The 12929-nt window shown below is 44.3% G+C and overlaps 2 protein-coding genes across 4 annotated transcripts in view; one reads left to right on the top strand and one right to left on the bottom strand.

Annotated features, from left to right (window-relative positions):
* Nucleotides 1-4441, bottom strand: part of CMSS1 (cms1 ribosomal small subunit homolog) — a 174613-nt gene extending 170172 nt beyond the window's left edge. Inside the window, exon 1 of the mRNA XM_081908562.1 lies at nt 4310-4441. Coding sequence (XP_081764688.1) covers nt 4310-4370 — 61 coding nt within the window. The 5' untranslated portion in view covers nt 4371-4441. The remainder of the gene's footprint in view (nt 1-4309) is intronic.
* Nucleotides 4442-5384: 943 nt separating this feature from the next.
* TBC1D23 (TBC1 domain family member 23) overlaps nt 5385-12929 on the top strand; it is a 35805-nt gene continuing 28260 nt past the window's right edge. For 2 of the 3 annotated variants that reach the window (XM_081908458.1, XM_081908456.1), the window contains exons 1-2: nt 5385-5553; nt 12728-12852. In XM_081908458.1, the coding sequence (XP_081764584.1) occupies nt 5400-5553; nt 12728-12852 (279 nt within the window). In that variant the 5' untranslated portion in view covers nt 5385-5399. The remainder of the gene's footprint in view (nt 5554-12727; nt 12853-12929) is intronic. The other variant, XM_081908457.1, reaches the window with a different exon arrangement.

Here is a 12929-nt window from a genome sequence, read left to right as displayed (position 1 = left end):
AATGTGAAATAATATGCATCACTGAGCAACATTCCTAAGGTGCTATCCAAAGGAGGGAGATGTTACTCTTACAACAATTCCCTGAAAAGCCTATGTGAAAAAATTTAAAGGGGGAGGGGGGATGCAATAAGTTACCATGTTATTTTGGCTTCTGATGTCAAATGAGGGTCTCCCATGCCCTAAGTGACTATAAAAGAAGAGTTTTCCCCCTTAGAATTGAGGTGGGACTGTTGAAGGAGGCAGAGGCTGCTTCTGAAGGAGATGAGAGTCAACCCTCTTCCAGGCATGTGTGCCTGAGTGAGGACACTGGTGGAGGAAGAGGGGGGCGGGGGGAGCGCACCGCCCCCAGCAGTGTGATCCCGGTGGGGTGCCATTGCAGCTGCCCCCCACCTGTGCTGGGCGCCGTGCCCCCAGGACGTGCACCACACCACTGCGGGCAGTGTGCCAAGCCCACGGGATATGTGCCAGCCATGCCCCCGCCTGCTCTCCGCCCCCCAGTGCCAGAGCATGAAGCTCTGCCACTGAGAATTGAGTGACAAAAACCAAACACCCCTACCATTCAGCGCAATGTAATTATGAACAGTGTAGTATAGATACAAAACTGGAATACCTGCATAAGATATGAGGTGCCTGTTGCATTTTTTTATTTCACTCAGAGACCTGCAGAGTTTATTTCTCCCCTTGACACCTTCTAGAGCTAGGATCTCCAACATGGTGCTTGTGGGTACCACAAAGCCCTTAGACACACCACACTTTGGTGCCCACCAAGGTCCCCTGCCCTACCGATTTGTTTTTTAAATTGAAGATTTGTTTGTTTTGGAGGGTGTTGCCTGCTTGATGTTTTGTGAAACAGGCATTTTGTGGTGCCTATGAGCATTTATTAGATTTCAAAATGTTTTCCCCTGGCAAATAAGGTTAAGAAACTCTGTATCAGGGCAAAGCTTGTAAACATCTGACCTCCAGACGGGATCATGTCAGAGTTGTGTATAGACACTGAATCTTGTCTAAACTCATGAGAGCTGACACTACGTGTCCCAACATACAAGTGAAGCCTAACAAGGTCCATGTCATGGGGTCCTGCAGAACATCAGTTAATGCATACCCTAGTTGTTTGTCTACAATAGTTTTGCAAGTTTTATTTACACCACATGAGATGGGAAAGGATGTCTATTGAACACAAACTATTGTGTTGGACAGGAGAAGCCTATAGACTCAAACAAGTAAGCATATGAAGCTTACAAGTAAGCTTATAAAATGACACACGTTGCTTGTTTAACAAAAATTATATACCACTTGATCGCAATAAAACCTTAAAACAGTTTACAAAAAAAATACATCATCAATATAAGACCATTAAAAACGGGTATTTCAAAACTTTCAACAGCTAATTAAAATCAAGAACAAACCAAAAAGCAGACTAAAACACATGTAACTTCTACAAATGTCTGGATACGCCTGCCTAAACAAAAATGTTTTACGCAGGAGCAGAAAACTTCAGCGAAGGCACCTGGCTGATGTCAATAGACAGGGAGTTCCAAAGTGTACGTGCCACCACACAAAAAATGCAATTTATTACACAGCCCTGTAAGAGAAATACAACTTTGGGAAAATGGCACATGGCAAGAAACGGGGTGGGGGGGTATTATTTATGTAATAACTAGTAATTGTGCTGAAGTTTGGATTTTGGGGTAAAAAATGAGGTACACCATATATTGATAATGGTGCCATGGGTGCCAGCACAAAATGGCTGCCATAAGCTGCAGTACAAAAAAAGTGACAGTACTCCATAATGGTGAGTACTGTAATAAAAAAAACCAGGCCGCAGGTATCCTAGGTGCAACCATCTATAGGAGATGGAGTTGCTATGGATCCTGACACCCTAATACAGTTGGCAGGACAGTAAGGAAGTTTCCCATAGAATCTTAGGCCCAAGGTGCTACTGTGAACTCCCTTGGAGATGCCAATATGGAGAAGCCTCCAGACTCCATTACACTCATCATGGTACCAAGCTCAGGAGCATGACGGAGTTTGGAATAAAACTGACCATAATTCAGGCACAAATTAACTCTTTTGCAGAAGGCTCGTTTTGAACCATCCCAGGAAGCTCACCCTCTCTCCAGCAATAACAGAACATTATAGTGTAGTCCACCCAAAACTGGTTATACAGAAAGGCCTTAAGTGAGGAACGCTAGAGGGCAGCATTCAAATTGTCAAAAAGCACTCTCTGGCTATAGCTACACAACATGCTCTAATAGTTTTCACAGTTATTTGTCTCCTCAGAAAAAAAATGGGAACTGTGGTTGGAGGAAGGAAGACATCTGGCATATGGTAGCAAAAAACACTCAGGACCATCACCAAGCTACAATACTCCAGATATTTTGCAGCAGGGGTCAGCAAGGTTTACCTCGCCTGGGCCAGTTCATTCCAGCAGAGATCCTTCTGTGGGTTGGATCGAACAAGCGTGCGATTTCCAGTGTCTGCGTAGATGCAATTTCCAGCGTTGCCGCATGCGCAGACACTATTTCTGGTGCCACAGAAGCGAGTCCCCGTACTGCGCCAGTTTAGCGCAGCGCATGGGGACTTGCTGAGCGGGTGGCTCGGCTTGGGGGTAGCTCGTGGGCCGGTTAAACGACCCCCATGGGCCGCTTGTGGTTGCCGACCCCTGTTTCACAGAATGAAAAACAGCCGAAGAAGTATAAGACCAATATATATTTATATATGGTTCATAGACTCACCAAACTGTAGAGCTGGAAGGGATCACAAAGGGACTACAAAACCCCTGGCCATGCAGGAATCTTTTGCCCAACGTGGGGCTCAAACCCACAAACCTTAGATTTCTTTTTGTAATGTATATATCCCTTCTCTGTCTTCATAAGTGAGAACCCTGGTCTTTTGTTACGTCAAGAAGACCCTCTTCAATATATTAGGCATATATTTATGTAACCAAAGGCCAGAGATTAGATGCAGGTGATGGGTATGCATGTTCACCATGCAAACGTTACATATATGCCCAATCACACGTACACATTTTACATACTCATTCTTTCACAGGATTCCTACACAATTCCATCAACCAAGTCTCCAGAATGAAACCCAAGAAAGGGGGCAGCCATAGACCCCTGAGAACTGTACCCTCCACCCCCTTTTATATTTATCCCCCTCATAAGCAGCAGTCCTTAAACCCTTAAAGCTTCAAGGCCTTTTTATAAGGGGATCTGCTTCCAGTTTCACTCCTCCTGAAAGGTCACTTCGGCTTTTCATTCGCGCCACCTGTTTCACAGGCTAGTTGGAAGCCAAATTGGTTTCAAAAAATGCAGTGCGCCCAAGCTCTTTTCCTAAAGGAGCTGAAGGGAGACAAGTCCCTCCTCAGCTCAGCTGAAGAACAAATCCCAGTCAGAAACCTAGCAGGCAGTTTAACACTGTTTATTCATTTGTTCTTAAAATGCATTTTATTGGTTTGGGGCCATTATCCTAACGCCCCACATCTCACCGGGAGGAAAACTCTAGCACAGGCACCCCCAAACTCAGCCTCCAGATGTTTTGGGACTGCAGTTCCCATCATCCCTGACCACTGGGTCCTGTTAGCTAGGAATGATGGGAGTTGTAGTCCCAAAACATCTGGAGGCTGAGTTTGGGGATGCCTGCTCTAGCAAAACAGCAGTGGATTTAAGTTTGATGAGGCCCTAAGCTACTGAAGGTAATGAGGCCCTTTATATGTCCAGCTGTCCTGTGTCAACAACAAATTGTTGCTGTTTTTTGTGTTGAATATATGCTATATGGTAATTTATGGACCTAATAGGTATCTAAAGCCATTTGCACATAACAAATAGGAGCCTACACAACATTAAACACTGCTGCTGTATGTAGGTTTTATTTTGTTTTTTATCTTATATTTTGGAAATGTACATTCAGTTTTTTTCCTTTAATTTTTTGGGGGGCCCAAGAGACTGGGGCCCTAAGATATAGCTTGTTTAGCTTATGCGTAAATCTGGCCCACATCTCACCAGGAGGAAAACTCTAGAAGTGAAGAGAGCGCAATAAATCAGAGGTTGGGGCTGGAAAGCGAAGATTTGAGTTGCTTTGCCCAAGTGGAGACAAAATATGTAGAGGAGAGCGAGCGAGAAAGGAAAGTCAGAGAGTTGGAAGAGACCCTAGACCGAGAGGGTCATCTAGCCGAACCCCCTGCAATGCAGGAATCTGAACTGAAACATCCACGACAGGCGGCCAACCAAACTCTAAGACGGCCAAAAGAAAGTCTGAGGCAAAGGAAGGCTTTTGCTTTTGGACTTCCTCAGTCACTGCTCGGTACCTGGACTGCTGCCGCTGCCTTCACGTGGTTCCCACCAGGGCTCGTCTAGGGTGTCCCCCATGCTGCAGGTCCTCCGGAGGCCACGCCGCTCCCACCAAGGGCTGAGAAGGGGGAGGAGCGGAGGAAGCCGCCGGCTGGAGGTCCGCCCCGAGAGGCGGGTGTGGGACGGGGCCTCCGCAGGCGTCCCGAGCAACGAGCGCGGCGCCGCCCTCGGGAAGAGGAGGAAGCCTTACTCCGGAGCCGCGTGGTCGTCGCTCCGCCTCCGCGTGCTTCGCTTGTGAATAAGCGGCTTTAGGATGCGGGCGTTTGTCCGCGGGGTGCTGGTCCGGGAGCGGTAATCTTGCAAAGGGCTCATAAAAGGGCCCTCTAGAGAGGAGTTTATGGTGGGATCAGTGCTCCTCGCATATTCAAGGGGTTGGTTTTTTTTTCCCGTAGCGGCCGCTTGACGTCAAAGTGCCACCCCACGTTTAATTCAGATTTAGCCTTCCTTGGAAAAATCATGTTGGTTTTTCTCTCTCACTCACACCAGCCCTATTGCTGGAGAACCATTTGCAATACAGTATCGCGACAAGCCGTTTACAATGCAAAAGTCAGTCCCCTTTTGAAAGCACCAGTGGCCACATTTTGGGGGTGCATCCTTCTCACAACATCACTAATAGATGGTGCATTGATTGGATAATCGTGTAATATGACTTTTGCTCTAATTGTGATATCTAGTTGTTGCTTTGCTAGCAATGCTTTATAGGTTGCAATCGTTTCGCTTACGATGTTAATTATACTACATTATTTATTTTTTATATTATATCATTATATACATTATTTATGCCGGATGATGTGTGGTGTTCTGTATTGTGTTCTATCATACTTGTTTATTGCTTGTAAGCTACTTTGGGATTCATTTGAATGAAATACAATGAATAAATAAAATAATGGATACCTCCATAAATATATTTTTTCCCTTATGGGGAAACACAAACACTTCTGTCCAGGGACAAAACCAAACACCCGAACGAAAAGCGGGGTGGGGAAAGAGCTTGCAAAGGGGACTCGTAACCTAAAGGCTGTGCGCCAGTTCCTTTACCGTAAGTCTATGCGCGAATGCTTCGCTTTACGGCAGCCGTGTCGCAAGGAGGAGGGGTTGCGACAGAAAACCTTGGCAATGTCGGCCGCGCTTTACGGCTTCGGTGGTGGGGCACGTCAACAGCTATGGCGGGAGCGGAGGAAGCGCTCCCACCGAGAAGCTGGTGAGTTGGACAATCCATCGGTTAATGGAGTTCTCCGGAGGCGGGCGGGGGTCGCTTTTCCCACCTTCGCCGCCTCTCGTCACAGAAACTGCCCCGCCCGGAATGCCTGTAGGCTCTGGGCAGCCCCAGCCCGAAGCCCCCTGGCCGACCGACTCCAGGTCCCTTCTGCCTCTTCCCTCCGCAAGGGCCGGTGTCTGGAGGGAGCAGGCAGGGCTCTCCGCACCCGCAGCCCCCCATTCCTCTCGGCTTGCCCCTGCTCGCTCCCGATGGAGGAGGAGGACGAGCTGTCAAGTTGGGCTTAAAGCCAAGGCTGGGATCCATCCCCACCCCACCCCTTCAACCCAGGATCCTTCGAAACAAGGAGGCATTTCTCAAGGGGGGCGGGGGGGATCTGGATCTGGGATCGGGGCTATTACAGCATTGGGTTATCCGGAACGCCCTTCTTTCAAGCAGCTTCCTGCACACCACCTCAGCAGCCCTGTGGTTCAGTTTGGGCTGAGAGCTGAGCTGGATCAAGGTCCACCCGGCGAGGTTTACAGCTGAGCACCTTGGACTCTCCTCCCCGACCCCGGTTTGCTACTGTTTATCATGACTGCTGTTCCCCACTAGTAACTGTGGCTGAACGGCGCTCCCTATGCAGAGGCTCCAGTTACTGGATGATTTGCCTGTGAGCATCTCACACGCTTCTGGCTGGCTGCTGGTGTGACTAGAATAATGCAAAGTTAGCCGGATCTCCGTCTCATTCAGCATGGCATTTCTTAAGGGTTCACACTAAAGACATGCCTGACTTAATTTTTATTGGGTCTGTATGATCCAGCCCAATGTGTGTGCCTAACGTATTTTCATTTTAGTTACTGTGGTGTCAGTTGTTTTAAAATCTGAATTCATGTTCTTGGCAGTTTTCAACTCAGTTTCAGGAAACTGTCTAAGCGAGTTCATCTTTTCTAACTTTAATTTGGAGTGGACTTTTGTTCAAACTTTTACTTTCTACAAAACTGCTATGATACTAATATACTTGGATCTTTCCCATATTATCATAGTAGTAACGCCCTCTAAATTCAGCTGACCCAGTTTCTGAGTAATAATAATTGTAATTATAATAAGTTATTATCTATATGGCACCCATCTGACTAGGTTGCCCCAGCCACTCTGGGCGGCTTCCAACAAATTAAAACATCAAACATTAAAAACTTCCCTTCAGATGCCTTCTAAAAGTCAGATAGTAGTTTATTTCCTTGACATCTGACAGGAGGACATTCCACAGAACTTATACTCTGCAGCATGACTGGTTGCTTGTTTACTTCGATTAGAGCCTTAGAGAATACACATCCACACCTTGCTGTTGTTATGAATAGAATCTGGTCTCACCTGATTGGATAGTATACATAAAAATGATCTTTAGTTTTGTCCTTTCACTGAATGATTGTGACTTATATATTTGGTGCATCTTTTGCCTGTGCATAAACAGTCTTCGCTTTAATTAATTTGGCGTTAATTACTGTAAGCTACATATACAATGTAGCTTACAGTAATTAACGCCAAATTATCTGTTCTTCTAGATTTCTTTAGGTATGGGAAAATTTACCCCATGTCAGGTTCACTATCCACTGGTGTCAGAATATTCAAGTTGGCTAAATTTGGTGCATGATTACTCTCCTTTATGATTTCTAGTGTGTGGCTGTTTCAAGGAGTTTCTATCTAAAAAGTTAATTTTTAGACTTAAATACTGGACCTTTTGTTTTGCTTTATGTCACAAATGGAGAGTCCAACTTTCTTTATAATGGGATTGCTTCCAAATTCCAGTCTGGGTTCAAAAAGATTTAATGTGCAGCCATATACTGAATTAGAGTAGCACTCCATGTTTGAGCAGACCTCAAACTTCACTTATCACAGATTGCTTCTAGTCAACCTGTTTAATGAACATTCATTCTGATTTATTTGGACAAAGTTTGCAGGGAGGTTGAATGGGGTCTGTTATTTATTAAACATTTGTCATGTCACAATGTAAATGATGCACTTAGTTATTAGTATCTCTTACTCAGCAATATTAAGCATGTTGCCACTTGTTTATAACATTGTCAAGCGCATTCTGAGATAAAGCCTACAAGTTGTAACTTTACTGTGGAAAAGTTTGTACTAGATGGATGAGACAAGAAATAGGTGTACTGTGTGATATGATGATGAGCAAATGAGTTTGGAGGTTATAACGTAAGCAAAGACTGCTGGAGAATTCCAAAGGGCATTGTGATGTTGGAAGGTCTTTACAGTCTTTTCTGCTTACTTTTTAACAAACACAGAAGTACATTGGATAAGTGTGGTTCAGAGAGAAGTATTGGGTAGAAGGTGCAAAAACTAATGGCGCTAATGAAAGTCAGGGCTAAGCACTAGCATACAAATTCTTTTATTCTAGGGTCACCTCCAGGATTGAACTTGTCTGTTATGGTCCTGCAATTGTGACTTCCTGGAGATAGACTTCTTGGAGCTCTTAAGTTCTTCATATACATGCAACCCCAAAAGAATATAAGGATCTCTGCTAGAATCCAGAAATTTTATATTCTAGGCACATGCCAGAATTCATGGTTGTCACCAAATTTCTAGCAATATGTGTTTTGGGGAATGTATTGATCCATTGTGGGAGGTCTTAGGCAACATCCTCATTGTTATAAAGACAAAGAGTACCTGATATGAATACTACCAATTGTCAAAAACACTTTGGAAATTTTAGCTCATGTTCATGTTTCAGAAAATGTACTTGAGTTTCCATGTAGTCTGAGAGAGTGACTGTGGCAGAGTTTTTGAATCTTTCCGTTTCAGGGAATCAAAATGAAGTGCTTCCTTTTTTTTAAATGAGCCAGGGTAAGATTTTTAGGAACCTACCCTGCATGGACTGGAGGGAATTAAAATGTCTAGACTCCAGTAGCAGCTTTTTAAGGGTTAGGAGCCGACTTTTTTCAAGTGTAACAAATGGGCTTGGTCCATTTTGCTTAAAGTAGTAACTAGCTCTCTAAAAATCATACGTACTGTGCATTTTGCCTTAATGTGGCCAGTCATGTAGAGAATTCTGTTTGGACAGTAGCCTGCTAGCATTATCTCATGCACTAGTGTTGTTCTGGTAATTTGGAATAGAATCATGCCTATTTTTCTTACTCCCTGTCCCTTCGCTAAACAGATAAAACACGAAATGGGTATTTAACAATTATTTTTTAAATGAGAAATTATGTCAAGAAGAGTTGGGAAATAAGATGTAAAAAGCAGAAGAAAATCATTGTGAAACTGTTAGTGAAAAGGGTATTAAAAGTGTTAGAATGCAGCTTTTATGTGCAACATTTCCCTGGCCCTCCCCATACAATATTCAACTCCTTCCTTTGGAATTCCATTAAATTACTGGAAATATGCAGGAATAAGGAGTCTCACAATAGTACAGTTTTAAAAGTAAAACACTCATTCATAGAATATCAAACTACAGTGGTACCTCGGGTTACATACGCTGCAGGTTACAGACTCCACTAACCCAGAAATAGAACCTCGGGTTAAGAACTTTGCTTCAGGATGAGAACAGAAATCGTGCTCTGGCGGTGCGGCAGCAGCGGGAGGCCCTATTAGCTAAAGTGGTGCTTCAGGTTAAGAAAAATTTCAGGTTAAGAACGGACCTCCGGAACAAATTAAGTACTTAACCTGAGGTACCACTGTACTGCATAATGATAACAACAACAATACTTGGAGCCAGCTTAGCCCAGTGTTTCCATTGACCAATACATTGCTTGGATCCCCCAATCGCTTCCAGCAGTTTGAGACCCGTGCCTGCTGCCTGGCTTTTTTTAAAAAAGAAAAACAGCAACAACAACAACAACAACAACAACAACAACAATACTTGACATTTGTATAGCACTTTCAAATGTGTAAAGCAATACTTACAACAACACTGTAAAGTAAGTCAGTATTATTAATCCCCATATTGCAGATGGGAAGATTAAGACTGCGGCACAGTGGCCACTTTATGAGGTCACAGTGGAGACAAGTTTCAAACCAGGGACCTTTTCATTTGTAACTTGGGCTCTTAGCCACTATGCTAAACTAGCTACGCAGAAAAGCTGGATTCACTTTTGTGTAAGTTCAGTGGGCATAGAATACTGACTAATAGTTGGAGCAAAAAAATTTGAAAACTGGAGGGGGGGGGAATGTAACTGAGTATCACAGAACAGAACATGGCTGGCTAGTTGGAATTTTGAACAGAAGCAATCTGCATGGTCTCATTTTCTTCCTCAAACACATGGATCTTTACAATAATAATTGATGATAGTCCAGCAGAGAGCAACACAAAGCGCACATGTAGTAGAATGGAGGGTTGTGGAAGTTCCTCTTTTACGCACACGAATCAGGCTCACATGGGAGAAACATTTGCGGTGGCCATGAGGAATGCAGGACGGAGAACTGAATAAGGCAGACATGATGAAATGGAAGAGGTGGTTACGCTCCAACCACCATCAGACTGTAGTTGAGGGAATTTCCAGTGGTAGTTAAGAATGTGTCTGAGCTTCCTTATTGTTGTTAAAATGTGGTTATTAGTACAATGGAACTAACTACGGTAAATTCTGTGAGAATTTTCCAAGACTCAATCAAGTTTTTCACATTTGAAGGTAATAATTTCCAAATAATACTGTAGTTTCATTGGCAGTCTTAAATTATGGAAGGCACCGTAAAGCGAAGGGCTGCTTTTTGAGGGTTGACCCTAACAGAAGAGCTATTTGCCTGGGCTTTGGGAAAAGGTGATTGGCAAGGAAGTTCTGGGTGTGAGCCGAAGGAGACCAAATGCGCTGGCACATCAAAGTCAGCGTATAACTTGTTGAACTGGCTGCTTTGCTCTTAACACATGCGTTACTGGAGGAAATACATAGAACATAGGTTCTCAGAATTCATGCAGTGTTTTTATAACAGGACTCTCTTGAGAATATAGGCAGAAGCAATGAGTAACTATTATTAAGAGAGGAGAGATAAAAGCATCATTACCAGTACATCTCTGAGGAGTATATGAATAAGCGCTTCAGCAGCCTAGGAGGAGATTAAGTTTCCAAGGTTCCAGCTGGCTGATCAATGAGTTGTTCCAAAACAGGTGTTCATTATAGTGAAATAATTAAAAGATGAAAGAGATCCTAGTTTGGCTTAGCAAGCAATAATAATAAGTTCATACACTGCTGAATAAGAACAGCAGGGGAACCATTGCCTTCTCCCAACAGCAAGATAGTACAGTTTATGTTAGCATGATATAGTACAGTATAGTATATACTAACTTATAAAATCACCCCCGGAGCTCTTCTTTTCTTGCTTTTTTCACCCCCATTTCATTACATCTTGACAAATCAATATTATTTTGAGAACAGCCGTTTTACCACTAAGGGTCTATGAAAAGCACTGTTAATTTCTAAACTTTTTCAGCTCAAGGGTTGTGTTGAGGGCCATATGCATTACGTGTGTACACAGTCACACATACATGTGTACACACATGCACTCATACTTGCCACACATACAGCACAGATATAGACCTCTCTCTCTCTCTCTCTCTCTCTCTCTCTCTCTCTCTCTCACACACACACACACACACACGCACACACACGCACACACACACACTGGTGTGTGTGTGTGTGTGTAGGTTGTCCCATTCTCTGCCTATGAGTGGGGGGGGCAGTTTCGTCTCCATAGGCAGGCTGCAGTGGGATATAAAAATGGGGAGAAAGGCCCTCTTCATACCTATAAAAGGGGCCTCTTATCCCTTTGGGTTGCTGCCATCACCAGAAGGTATTAGCACTCAGGAACCCTCTTTTCTGTGCTGTTAAACTTTTGCCCCCATTGGTGGCTCCCCAGAGGCAGAACTCCCCCTCCCCACTTTTTAAAGGTAAGTAGTAGTTCCTGAGGCTATAGAAAAGGGAAATTTGGGTGGAGGTGCTTTCCAAGAAGGGAGTTCCAGCTTACAGAAGCTGCCAGTTTTCATGGATTCTTTCTTCTCTCTCAGCTGCTGTGCTATATACTCAGTAAAAAGGTAAAGGTAAAGGTACCCCTGCCCGTATGGGCCAGTCATGTCCGACTCTAGGGTTGCGCGCTCATCTTACTTAAGAGGCCAGGAGCCAGCGCTGTCCGAAGACACTTTCGGGTCACGTGGCCAGCGTGATGAAACTGCTCTGGTGAGCCAGCACCAGTGCAGCACACGGAAACGCCGTTTACCTTCCTGCTATAAAGCGGTACCTATTTATCTACTTGCACTTAGGGGTGCTTTCGAACTGCTAGGTGGGCAGGAACTGGGACCGAACGACGGGAGCTCACCCTGCCGTGGGGATTCGAACCGCCGACCAAGCGATCGGCAAGTCCTAGGCGCTGAGGTTTTACCCACAGTGCCACCCGCGTCCCTCATATACTCAGTACTATTCAGGAGAGTCTTCCAACCCTTGGCGGAGCATTTTCAGGAGCCTGGGTTGACTGACATGGGGCAGAGAAATGAGGTAGTTGGCTTCTACCAGCCTAGTTACATGCTTAACTCTGGATCAAACCAGTTAAGATTTGTGCCATAAATATTTCAGTGTTTCTTTAATCTCTTTCCACCACCCCTTTTGGCACATGCCCATACCCGCAAGGCAGATTATTAAAATATAATCTAAAGCATGTCTCATTTTCAGAAGGATGAATATAATATCTACGGTGCTTCATTTCAAATGAGATGCAACTTGAATCATGCATACTTCTATTTATAGGCAAATTACTAGGGGCTGTTACCTCTTCTTACTCTGCTTGTCAGCCTTGCCTGTCCTTTGCCAACCCTAACCCTTCCCCCAATACTTGACCAAACCCTGTCTCCATCCCTTTTCACCTCACCCACCATCTCACTTATTCCCTCACAGCTAGTACTAAGCCCCTCTTCTGAGGGGGGAGACACTTCCCAGAACAGCTTGCTAAACCACTGTGTGATACATCTCTGCATCTCTCCCCCCCACCATTAAGCAACAAGTGCCCACTTCATATTGGTTTTAAGTACATCAGGGGTGTGGGGGTGTTTTTAACTGGTTTTTTTTAAAGCTTTGTGGGAAATACTTTGCACGTCACTTTGGGGTAATAAGAAATAATAATTAAGCCTGTACTAAGAGATGAACATGTTGAGGTGCTTTAAATTCACGTAATCTTATTTAAGACAACTTTTCCAGGGAGAATGACCTTGCAGAAGCTCTAGAAGAAGGTGGTTGTGATCTTGAAACAGTCCGAAACATAATTCAAGGGAGACCTTTGCCTGATGACCTAAGAGCCAAGGTCTGGAAGGTAAGGCCTTTTTTTGAGAGGTAGTAATTTGTCTTGAGTTCTTGGTCTCTTTCAAAAGAGACAGGAACCACTTAGAG

The sequence above is a fragment of the Podarcis melisellensis genome (assembly GCF_964234715.1).
Source record: "Podarcis melisellensis genome assembly, chromosome: 4".
NCBI lineage: Eukaryota > Metazoa > Chordata > Lepidosauria > Squamata > Lacertidae > Podarcis > Podarcis melisellensis.
Note: the sequence above shows the minus strand (reverse complement) of the source record. Positions and strands in the feature narration are given on the sequence as shown.